The sequence below is a fragment of the Oncorhynchus clarkii genome, chromosome 22 (assembly GCF_045791955.1).
Source record: "Oncorhynchus clarkii lewisi isolate Uvic-CL-2024 chromosome 22, UVic_Ocla_1.0, whole genome shotgun sequence".
Lineage (NCBI taxonomy): Eukaryota > Metazoa > Chordata > Actinopteri > Salmoniformes > Salmonidae > Oncorhynchus > Oncorhynchus clarkii.
Window position 1 is genome coordinate 36,928,512 of NC_092168.1, and position 12,504 is coordinate 36,941,015.

A 12,504-nucleotide genomic window follows, 5' to 3' on the forward strand; every position below is an offset into this window, starting at 1 on the left:
TCCCTGGTACACAGAAAATACCCGAGCTCTGAAGCAAGCTTCCAGAAAATTGGAACGGAAATGGTGCCACACCAAACTGGAAGTCTTCCGACTAGCTTGGAAAGACAGTACCGTGCAGTACCGAAGAGCCCTTACTGCTGCTCGATCATCCTATTTTTCTAACTTAATTGAGGAAAATAAGAACAATCCGAAATTCCTTTTTGATACTGTCGCAAAGCTAACTAAAAAGCAGCATTCCCCAAGAGAGGATGGCTTTCACTTTAGCAGTGATAAATTCATGAACTTCTTTGAGGAAAAGATTATGATTATTAGAAAGCAAATTACGGACTCCTCTTTAAATCTGCGTATTCCTTCAAAGCTCAGTTGTCCTGAGTCTGCACAACTCTGCCAGGACCTAGGATCAAGAGAGACGCTCAAGTGTTTTAGTACTATATCTCTTGACACAATGATGAAAATAATCATGGCCTCTAAACCTTCAAGCTGCATACTGGACCCTATTCCAACTAAACTACTGAAAGAGCTGCTTCCTGTGCATGGCCCTCCTATGTTGAACATAATAAACGGCTCTCTATCCACCGGATGTGTACCAAACTCACTAAAAGTGGCAGTAATAAAGCCTCTCTTGAAAAAGCCAAACCTTGACCCAGAAAATATAAAAAACTAGCGGCCTATATCGAATCTTTCATTCCTCTCAAACATTTTAGAAACGGCTGTTGCGCAGCAACTCACTGCCTTCCTGAAGACAAACAATGTATATGAAATGCTTCAGTCTGGTTTTAGACCCCATCATAGCACTGAGACTGCACTTGTGAAGGTGGTAAATTACATTTTAATGGCATCGGACCGAGGCTCTGCATCTGTCCTCGTGCTTCTAGACCTTAGTGCTGCTTTTGATACCATCGATCACCACATTCTTTTGGAGAGATTGGAAACCCAAATTGGTCTACACGGACAAGTTCTGGCCTGGTTTAGATCTTATCTGTCGGAAAGATTATCAGTTTGTCTCTGTGAATGGTTTGTCCTCTGACAAATCAACTGTAAATTTTGGTGTTCCTCAAGGTTCCGTTTTAGGACCACTATTGTTTTCGCTATATATTTTACCTCTTGGGGATGTCATTCGAAAACATAATGTTAACTTTCACTGCTATGCGGATGACACACAGCTGTACATTTCAATGAAACATGGTGAAGCCCCAAAATTGCCCTTGCTAGAAGCATGTGTTTCAGACATAAGGAAGTGGATGGCTGCAAACGTTCTACTTTTAAATTCGGACAAAACAGAGATGCTTGTTCTAGGTCCCAAGAAACAATGAGATCTGTTGAATCTGACAATTAATCTTAATGGTTGTACAGTCGTCTCAAATAAAACTGTGAAGGACCTCGGCGTTACTCTGGACCCTGATCTCTCTTTTGAAGAACATATCAAGACCATTTCAAGGACAGCTTTTTTCCATCTACGTAACATTGCAAAAATCAGAAACTTTCTGTCCAAAAATTATGCAGAACAATTTATCCATGCTTTTGTCACTTCTAGGTTAGACTACAGCAATCCTCTACTTTCCGGCTACCCGGATAAAGCACTAAATAAACTTCAGTTAGTGCTAAATATGGCTGCTAGAATCCTGACTAGAACCAAAATTTGTTATCATATTACTCCAGTGCTAGCCTCTCTACACTGGCTTCCTGTCAAGGCAAGGGTTGATTTCAAGGTTTTACTGCTAACCTACAAAGCATTACATGGGCTTGCTCCTACCTATCTCTCTGATTTGGTCCTGCCGTACATATCTACACGTACGCTACGGTCACAAGACGCAGGCCTCCTAATTGTCCCTAGAATTTCTAAGCAAACAGCTGGAGGCAGGGCTTTCTCCTATAGAGCTCCATTTTTATGGAACGGTCTGCCTACCCATGTCAGAGACGCAAACTCGGTCTCAACCTTTAAGTCTTTACTGAAGACTTATCTCTTCAGTGGGTCATATGATTGAGTGTAGTCTGGCCCAGGAGTGGGGAGGTGAACGGAAAGGCTCTGGAGCAACGAACCGCCCTTGCTGTCTCTGCCTGGCCGGTTCCCCTCTTTCCACTGGGATTCTCTGCCTCTAACCCTATTACAGGGACTGAGTCACTGGCTTACTGGGGCTCTCTCATGCCGTCCCTGGAAGGGGTGCGTCACCTGAGTGGGTTGATTCACTGATGTGGTCATCCTGTCTGGGTTGGCGCCCCCCCTTGGGTTGTGCCATGGCAGAGATCTTTGTGGGCTATACTCAGCCTTGTCTCAGGATGGTAAGTTGGTGGTTGAAGATATCCCTCTAGTGGTGTGGGGGCTGTGCTTTGGCAAAGTGGGTGGGGTTATATCCTTCCTGTTTGGCCCTGTCCGGTGGTGTCCTCAGATGGGGCCACAGTGTCTCCTGACCCCTCCTGTCTCAGCCTCCAGTATTTATGCTGCAGTAGTTTATGTGTCGGGGGGCTGGGGTCAGTTTGTTATATCTGGAGTACTTCTCCTGTCCTATTCGGTGTCCTGTGTGAATCTAAGTGTGCGTTCTCTAATTCTCTCCTTCTCTCTTTCTTTCTCTCTCTCGGAGGATCTGAGCCCTAGGACCATGCCCCAGGACTACCTGACATGATGACTCCTTGCTGTCCCCAGTCCAACTGGCCGTGCTGCTGCTCCAGTTTCAACTGTTCTGCCTTATTATTATTCGACCATGCTGGTCATTTATGAACATTTGAACATCTTGGCCATGTTCTGTTATAATCTCCACCCGGCATCCCACATAGCCTGGTTCCTCTCTAGGTTTCTTCCTAGGTTTTGGTCTTTCTATGGAGTTTTTCCTAGCCACCATGCTTCTACACCTGCATTGCTTGCTGTTTGGGGTTTTAGGCTGGGTTTCTGTACAGCACTTTGAGAAGCAGCTGATGTACGAAGGGCTATATAAATACATTTGATTTGATTTGATTTGATTGATTAATTAATTGGTTGATGATTGATTATTGGGTCTAACCTATTGACCTTGACACCTGACATTTGAACTCTGTGCTGACCTGTGCCGATGTACATGACGTGGTAGAGGGTGTCGTGACCCTGTACGATGTCCACTACCAGCCTGGAGAAGCGCACATCGTCCTGCATGACCAAGGGGTCCACAGAGACAGGCTGCACCACGTCGTTCATCAGGTACAGCCGCTGGGCGTCCTGGAGGCTGCGCTCCGTCAGACCATCGTTAGGACCGCCGTCGTCATCTATGGTCCCACACTAAGGAGGGGTGGAGGAGCGGTGGGAGAGGCGGGCGGGCGGGAGGGAGGAGTGAGAGGTTTAGTGAGAGTGAGTGAGTGAGTGAGTGAGTGAGTGAGAGAGAGAGAGAGAGAGAGAGAGAGAGAGAGAGAGAGAGAGAGAGAGAGAGAGAGAGAGAGAGAGAGCATGAGAAAGAGGGGAAAGAGAGCGAGGGAAAGAGTGGCTCTTTTGCCACATAATGAAAATGAAAAATGCCTCGTGTTCACAGTCATTATTGTTTTGATTAAATGAATACTACGTCTCAGGCTGTGGTCATTTCATTCTCCTTTTGTCCTTTAGTAATCACACTTACTCACACCTACAAGATAATGACTGTTACAATGTAATGACTGTTACAATGTAATGACTGTTACAATGTAATGACTGTTACAATGTAATGACTGTTACAATGTAATGACTGTTACAATGTAATCACTGTTACAATGTAATGACTGTTGTTGGGCTAAACAACATCTCTGGATCTGGCACGCTACAGCAACAATATGCTCCTTAAATGCCATTATTAAATACTGGATGACATTAATTTCTTCATAAAGCTACGGTTGCATTTCTTAAATGATGTGGTGCATGATCCCTAGTTCTTATATCAAATGCCTCCTAGATGCAGTGTCCTTTCGTCCTGGTTCTGGGGATACACAGGGTGGGCAGGATTACCCTCCAGACCAGCACTAACCTGGAAGTTGGGGATGGGGTTGGGGGTGGGCAGCCAGGTAGAGCGGGGGTTCTCCTGGGAACGGAAGGGCCCGTTGAAGGCCTGGGTGATGGAGCTAAGGTTAAATGCACACACTGCAGATGCTGCTATACTGTTCCTGTAGGACAGACAGAGAAAGGAGAGGGAGAAAGAGAGAGAGAGAGAGAGAGAGAGAGAGAGAGAGAGAGAGAGAGAGAGAGAGAGAGAGAGAGAGAGAGAGAGAGAGAGAGAGAGAGAGAGAGAGAGAGAGAGAGAGAGAGAGAGAGAAAAGGGGAAAGAGAGGGGGAAGGGAAAGGGAAAGAAATGGGAATGGGGAGGAGAGAGAGGGAGAGAGAGAGAGAGAGGGGAGGGAGAGAAAGAGAGAGAAAGAGAGAAGAAAAGGGAGAGAGAGAATGAGAGAGAGAGAAGGGGGAGGGAGAGAGAGGGGGAGAGGGAGAGAGAGAATAAGAGAGAGAGAGAACGGGGGAGGAGAGGGGGAGAGGGAGAGAGGGAAAGAGGGAGAGTGAGGGAGTGAGTGAGGGAGAGAGAGAGAAATGGGGAGGAGAGAGAGGGGGGAGAGGGAGAGAGGGAGATGGAGAGGGAGAGAGGGAGAGTGAGGGAGAGAGAGAGACAGTGTTACAAACTCAGTGAAGAGAGAAGTTAGTGTTGCCCATATATATCTCTAACTGAGAGGTCAAATTAATCAAATTAATCACTACGTCTGTCTGAAAGTCTCATCTTTTACAGATGCACTTAACACACCATCCATTTCTGCTGGAGGCTGTGTCGGTACTTCACAATTGGCATGAGTGAATTAAGATGCAAACACACACACAGACACACAAACACACATCCTACCCAACCCCGGTATGCGGTGAATAAACCCAGTTAACCAGGGCAATGTTTGGCTGTAACATTGTTTTCCCAGCGATCATGTGCTCTTCTCCTTAGGACCATAGTATTCTGTGTCTGGGTAATGAGTTTCTAAACTGCCTATCTTACTTTATATCCTCTTCTGGATAGATACTTCTGCTCCGCTCTGTGTGTGTGAGCGTGCGAGTGCGTGAGTGTGTATGCGAGTTTGTGTGTGTGTTTGTGTGTGTGTGTGTGTGTGTGTCAGTAGTGCTCTACACTGAACAGACTTTACTGTACAATAAACTCTGTGCTCTCCTTTGTGTGGATGCCAGCACACTCATAACTGGGCTGGTGTACTGTAGCACGGAGATGGTGAGGACTACGATACAATAGGGCCCTATAGAGTAACTCTCCTGTTATGTTCTTGTTATATAAGTTTATATATCGGTTATGGTCTTATTATGTTCTGTTCTTGCAGAGTACAGTTTGTACACTATATTCCATTCATGCCTTATGTAAGTGTATTGTCCTTATATAAGTGTATTGTTCTTATATAAGTGTATCCAGCAACCATCGTGGAGGTCCCATTAAGCTCTGTAGAAATACATTAACACTGTCAGTAGTACCCTGGAGGGTGGCCGATGCCACAAAATGAGTCAAATACAATAACACTGTCAGTTCCGTGGTGGCGAGCGATGCCACAAAATGAGTCAAATACAATAACACTGTCAGCAGTACACTGGGGGGTGGCCGATGCCACAAAACAAGTCAAATACAATAACACTGTCAGTTCCGTGGGGGCGAGCGATGCCACAAAATGAGTCAAATACAATAACACTGTCACTTCCGTGGGGGCGAGCGATGCCACAAAATGAGTCAAATACAATAACAATGTCAGTTCCGTGGGGGCGAGCGATGCCACAAAATGAGCTCAATACAAACAAAGGAGATGGGAAACAGGTGGCTCATTGACTGTACTATGAGGAGTAAAAACAGCCTGCAGCAGAATGAACAGCAGCTACTTCAGAGAGACAGAGAGAGTGTGTGTATGTGTGTGTCAGCCTGCAGACTAACAGCAGCTTGTTTCTAGGATTCTGCACTGTGGTCAGTGAGTCTGAGACTTCTGCATTGTGGTCAGTGAGTCTGAGACTTCTGCACCGTGGTCAGTAAGTCTGAGACTTCTGCACTGTGGTCAGTGAGTCTGAGACTTCTGCACCGTGGTCAGTGAGTCTAGGATTCTGCACTGTGGTCAGTGAGTCTAGGATTCTGCACTGTGGTCAGTGAGTCTAGGATTCTGCACCGTGGTCAGTGAGTCTGTGGTCAGTGAGTTTAGGATTCTGCACTGTGGTCAGTGAGTCTAGGATTCTGCACCGTGGTCAGTGAGTCTAGGATTCTGCACTGTGGTCAGTGAGTCTAGGATTCTGCACCGTGGTCAGTGAGTCTGAGACTTCTGCACTGTGGTCAGTGAGTCTGAGACTTCTGCACCGTGGTCAGTGTGTCTGAGACTTCTGCACCGTGGTCAGTGTGTCTGAGACTTCTGCACCGTGGTTAGTGAGTCTGAGACTACTGCACTGTGGTCAGTGAGTCTGAGACTTCTGCACCGTGGTCAGTGTGTCTGAGACTTCTGCACCGTGGTCAGTGAGTCTGAGACTACTGCACCGTGGTCAGTGAGTCTGAGACTACTGCACCGTGGTCAGTGTGTCTGAGACTTCTGCACCGTGGTCAGTGAGTCTAGGATTCTGCACCGTGGTCAGTGAGTCTAGGATTCTGCACGGTGGTCAGTGAGTCTAGGATTCTGCACCGTGGTCAGTGAGTCTAGGATTCTGCACCGTGGTCAGTGAGTCGAGGATTGAGTCTGAGACTACTGCACTGTGGTCAGTGAGTCTGAGACTTCTGCACCGTGGTCAGTGAGTCTAGGATTCTGCACTGTGGTCAGTGAGTCTGAGACTACTGCACCGTGGTCAGTGAGTCGAGGATTCTGCACTGTGGTCAGTCAGTCTAGGATTCTGCACTGTGGTCAGTGAGTCTACGATTCTGCACCGTGGTCAGTGAGTCGAGGATTCTGCACTGTGGTCAGTGAGTCTAGGATTCTGCACTGTGGTCAGTGAGTCTAAGACTTCTGCACTGTGGTCAGTGAGTCTAGGATTCTGCACCGTGGTCAGTGAGTCTAGGATTCTGCACCGTGGTCAGTGAGTCTAGGATTCTGCACTGTGGTCAGTGAGTCTAGGATTCTGCACTGTGGTCAGTGAGTCTAGGATTCTGCACCGTGGTCAGTGAGTCTAGGATTCTGCACTGTGGTCAGTGAGTCTAGGATTCTGCACCGTGGTCAGTGAGTCTGTGGTCAGTGAGTCTAGGATTCTGCACCGTGGTCAGTGAGTCTAGGATTCTGCATTGTGGTCAGTGAGTCTGTGGTCAGTGAGTTTAGGATTCTGCACCGTGGTCAGTGAGTCTAGGATTCTGCAATGTGGTCAGTGAGTCTGTGGTCAGTGAGTCTGAGACTTCTGCACCGTGGTCAGTGAGTCTAGGATTCTGCACCGTGGTCAGTGAGTCTGAGACTTCTGCACAGTGGTCAGTGAGTCTGAGACTTCTGCACCGTGGTCAGTGTGTCTGAGACTTCTGCACCGTGGTCAGTGTGTCTGAGACTTCTGCACCGTGGTCAGTGTGTCTGAGACTTCTGCATCGTGGTCAGTGAATCTAGGATTCTGCACCGTGGTCAGTGAGTCTAGGATTCTGCACCGTGGTCAGTGAGTCTAGGATTCTGCACCCTGGTCAGTGAGTCTAGGATTCTGCACTGTGGTCAGTGAGTCTAGGATTCTGCACCGTGGTCAGTGAGTCTAGGATTCTGCACTGTGGTCAGTGAGTCTGAGACTACTGCACTGTGGTCAGTGAGTCTGAGACTTCTGCACCGTGGTCAGTGAGTCTAGGATTCTGCACTGTGGTCAGTGAGTCTAGGATTCTGCACCGTGGTCAGTGAGTCGAGGATTCTGCACTGTGGTCAGTTAGTCTAGGATTCTGCACTGTGGTCAGTGAGTCTAGGATTCTGCACCGTGGTCAGTGAGTCGAGGATTCTGCACTGTGGTCAGTGAGTCTAGGATTCTGCACTGTGGTCAGTGAGTCTAAGACTTCTGCACTGTGGTCAGTGAGTCTAGGATTCTGCACCGTGGTCAGTGAGTCTAGGATTCTGCACTGTGGTCAGTGAGTCTAGGATTCTGCACCGTGGTCAGTGAGTCTAGGATTCTGCATTGTGGTCAGTGAGTCTAGGATTCTGCACCCTGGTCAGTGATTCTAGGATTCTGCACTGTGGTCAGTGAGTCTGAGACTTCTGCACCGTGGTCAGTGAGTCTAAGACTTCTGCACTGTGGTCAGTGAGTCTAGGATTCTGCACTGTGGTCAGTGAGTCTAGGATTCTGCACCTTGGTCAGTGAGTCTAGGATTCTGCACTGTGGTCAGTGAGTCTAGGATTCTGCACTGTGGTCAGTGAGTCTAGGATTCTGCACCGTGGTCAGTGAGTCTAGGATTCTGCACCGTGGTCAGTGAGTCTAGGATTCTGCACTGTGGTCAGTGAGTCTAGGATTCTGCACCGTGGTCAGTGAGTCTAGGATTCTGCACCGTGGTCAGTGAGTCTAGGATTCTGCACTGTGGTCAGTGAGTCTAGGATTCTGCACCCTGGTCAGTGAGTCTGTGGTCAGTGAGTCTAGGATTCTGCACCGTGGTCAGTGAGTCTAGGATTCTGCACCGTGGTCAGTGAGTGTGCTTCCTGCCGTGAGTGGACATTAATCAAACCCAAAATGAGGAAACCAGCTGCAATAACCAATTATCAGGCTGCAGCCGCAGCCACAGAGCTAGACACCCCCCCGTGCCTCCCTGACATGGTCATTTCCCTGGGCCTGCAGACACAGCCTTGGTGTCGCAAGGCCTGTAGTCTGCAGCCAAGAGTTTTGTTTTGACCACGGCTGTTACAAATAAAGTCACACTTGTGCAGCTTAGACAGAAAGCTCTGCATTACTGTATAAACCTCTGCCCAAGCACCTCTGCTGTTAATAAAGATGTAGTCTATTTTAAAACCTCACCTTCCTTTCTTTCACACACATTACTTTCTTTCACACACAGTCCATTCACAATGTGGTATTTCTTTTTTTCTCTTTCTCTCTCTCTCTCTCTCTCTCTCTCTCTCTCTCTCTCTCTCTCTCTCTCTCTCTCTCTCTCTCTCTCATAAACACACGGGACGCCGGGACGCGGTTACGGTGTGTTTTCAATATGTGTATATATGTTGTTTTAAGGTTATCTTTGTCTCAATGTCACTAAACACATATAAGGGTGATGTGATAGTTGAGGTGGTTTTTCTCCAGCGTGCAACCAGTGTGAGGGGCCAGTTGCAGTGGCCACTCGCGGAGGGTTGGGGTTTGAAAGACGTATTTGCTAGCATTGTGTAAAGATTCCTGCTGCGTCGGGTTGTTTGGTGGTGTGTAGTCATAAAAGCTCAAAAAGTGGGGGTGTTGCTATCCAAATACCATTGAATACCATTGAAGATTATTATTTATTTCTTGCTGGGAACTTTAACTGCTCAGTCAGTGATTTAGATTTAGATTGCCTTATTGTATCATATGAACTGTGTGATATTTGGCAGAGCCAACATGGAGGCACGAGACAGTACACATGGGCCCATTTGAGAGAGATCACCATCTCTCTGGCCAGGTTATAAATGTTGTAGTTTTTTTCTGGGAGAGGTGGAGGTCTCAAAGGCCAGTTTTGTATCCTTTCAACAGTGTCCAGATTCAGATTCAGTACACAATGAATGTCACCAGAGACATCACCAGATCAATGAACGTCCTAGAGTCTGAAATAGTGGAACTCCTGACATTGGTTGAGACCACAGGAGATTGAGGCCATACTCAGCCACTCAAGAGAAAGAAAAAAGAATTGCCAGACCTGTTGGGCATCATAGCAGAGGGGGCATTGGTGAGAAGAAAGTTTCAGGGAATCTCTAAAATGGATCCCTCATCCACATTTTTATTCGGTTTAGATAAAAAAGAATGGACAAAGAAGAATTATTCATTGCCTCAAATCAGCTGTTGGACAGGAGCTCACTATCCCAAGTAAAATTAGAAAGAGGGCAGTAGAGTTCTATGCTGAGCTCTACAAGTGTGAGTACAAAGAGGGCAGTAGAGTCCTATGCTGAGCTCTACAAGTGTGAGTACAAAGAGGATAAAACAGTGACCCAGCAGTTCCTTGATGGGCTCCCACAGGTGGCTGCAGAAGGTAGAGGTAGAGCAACCATTGTCTTTGTAGGAGCTATACATTGCATTAAAAGACATGGAAAATGGATGTGCACCAAGCATTGATGGGCTTCTTGTTGACTTTTTAAAGTCTTTTGGGCCATGTTAGGAGAGGATTGGCTAGCAGTAGTTAATGATAGTTTGACCGAAGGGTTACTACCGATAAGCTGCAGGAGAGCTGTCCTCACCCATCTCCCAAAAAAGGGTGACACTAGTGAAGGACTGAAGAACCGGAGGCCAGTGACTTTATTGTGCACTGATTATAAGATCCTGTCCACGGCTTTGTCCAGCAGGCTAAGGGAGGTGATGGGGCAAATCATACGGACCAGTCCTACTGTGTTCCCGACAGGCAGATAGGGGATAACATTTCCCCGATTCTGGATTGTTTTGACGTTTCTAGGGATATTGGGTTGATGCTGGTCAAATTTCAATTGATCAGGAAAAGGCATTTGACCGAGTTGAACATAAATACTTATGACACACTTTTGAGGCATTTGTTTTCAGCTCTGATTATATTGCCATGATCAGGGTGATATATGGTCACACTGAAAGTGTATTGAAAGTTAACGGTAGCTTGAGTGCTCCTTTTAAAGTGTGTAGAGGTATTAGGCAGGGGTGTTCTTTGTCAGGAATGTTATATGCCAGCTCTATAGAGCCACTGCTAAATAGCATTAGAAGTCGCATTGAAGGGGTGTATCTTTCAGAGGATATTCCTCCTACTCCTCTCTCAGCCTATGCTGAGGATGTAGTTATTTCAGTGGAAAATTAAGCTGAGGTGGATAGTTTGAGTCTCATGGATGATCGGTTTAGGGGAATATTCTCTGCAAAGGTAAATTGGGAAAAAGTTGTGCTTTACAGATTGGGAAATGGTCTGGCTTTGCCAGGGGGGCTGGAATGGTGTAAGGGAGGTTTAACCTGTTGCGTCTACCAAACCCGGATCCAGGATTCTATTTACAGACCTAAGCTCATTACCATAACGCAACGTTAACTATTCATGAAAATCGCAAATGAAATGAAATAAATATGCCATCTCTCAAGCTTAGCCTTTTGTAAACAACACTGTCATCTCAGATTTTCAAAATATGCTTCTCAACCATAGGAAAACAATCATTTGTGTAAAAGTGGCTAGCTAGCGTAGCATTTAGCGTTAGCATTAGCGTTAGCATCCAGCACGCAAGATTTCAACAAAAACATAAAAGCCTTCAAATAAAATAATTTACCTTTGAAGAACTTCGGATGTTTTCAATGAGGAGACTCTCAGTTAGATAGCAGATGCTCAGTTTTTCCAAAAAAGATTCTTTGTGAATTCGAAATAGCTCTGTTTTCTACATCACAGTTGGCTACCAAAAAAAAAACGAAAATTCAGTCCTCAAAACGCGAACTTTTTTCCAAATTAACTCCATAATATCGACTGAAAACATGGCAAACGTTGTTTAGAATCAATCCTCAAGGTGTTTTTCACATATCTCTTCAATGATATATCGTTCGTGGAAGCATGGTTTCTCCCCTCAATCAAATGGAAAAGTACAAGCAGCTGGCGTTTGCGCACCGAATTCCACGCAGGACACCAGGCGGACACTTGGAAAATGTAGTCTCTTATGGTCAATCTTCCAATGATATGCCTACAAATACGTCACAATGCTGCTAACACCTTGGGGGAACGACAGAAAGTGTAGGCTCATTCCTTGCGCAATCACAGCCATATAAGGAGACAATGGAAAACAGAGCTTCAGAGATTCTGCTCATTTCCTGCTTGACGCATCATCTTGGTTTCGCCTGTAGAATGAGTTCTGGGGCACTTACAGACAATATCTTTGCAGATTCTGAAACTTCAGAGTGTTTTCTTTCAAGCTGTCAAGAATATGCATAGTCGAGCATCTTTTCGTGACAAAATATCGCGCTTAAAACGGGAACGTTTTTTATCCAAAAATGAAATAGCGCCCCTAGAGATCCAACAGGTTAAAGTATCTTGAAGTGTACCTAGGGGATGAGGGGACAATGGAAAAAAATTGGAATGGGGTGCTTGAAATGGTAGAAGGGAGGATGAGGAGATGGCATACAGTGGGCGCACTATTATTGTTAACAATATGGTTGCCTCTGCACTGTGGCATTGGTTGTCATGTTTAGAGCCACCATCTGGCCTTCTGGCTAAGATACAGGCAATTATTGTAGATTCTTTGGGCTAAATATCATTGGGTCAAAAGAGGAGGGGGGACAAGGTCTTGTACATCTTGCTAGTAGGGCTGCTGCTTTCCGGTTTCAGTTTATTCAAAGTTTGCTTTATGGACCGGAAAATGTGGTTTGGAAAGGGGTGGCAGGTCTGGTATTACAGCAGGTCAGGGGATTAGGTTTAAAGAAGGCTTTATTTCTGGTTGATAGTAGCCAGATTTCTAGGGAGGGAGTACCTCCATTTTACA

At 46.2% G+C, this 12,504-nt stretch overlaps 1 protein-coding gene across 4 annotated transcripts in view; it reads right to left on the minus strand.

The window, feature by feature from the left end:
- LOC139380841 (semaphorin-5B-like) overlaps positions 1-12,504 on the minus strand; it is a 288,353-nt gene that overhangs the window by 82,427 nt on the left and 193,422 nt on the right. For all 4 annotated transcript variants that reach the window (XM_071123938.1, XM_071123939.1, XM_071123940.1 and 1 more), the window contains exons 10-11: positions 3,960-4,095; positions 3,037-3,247 (exon numbers count right to left, since the gene is read on the minus strand). In XM_071123938.1, the coding sequence (XP_070980039.1) occupies positions 3,037-3,247; positions 3,960-4,095 (347 nt within the window). The remainder of the gene's footprint in view (positions 1-3,036; positions 3,248-3,959; positions 4,096-12,504) is intronic.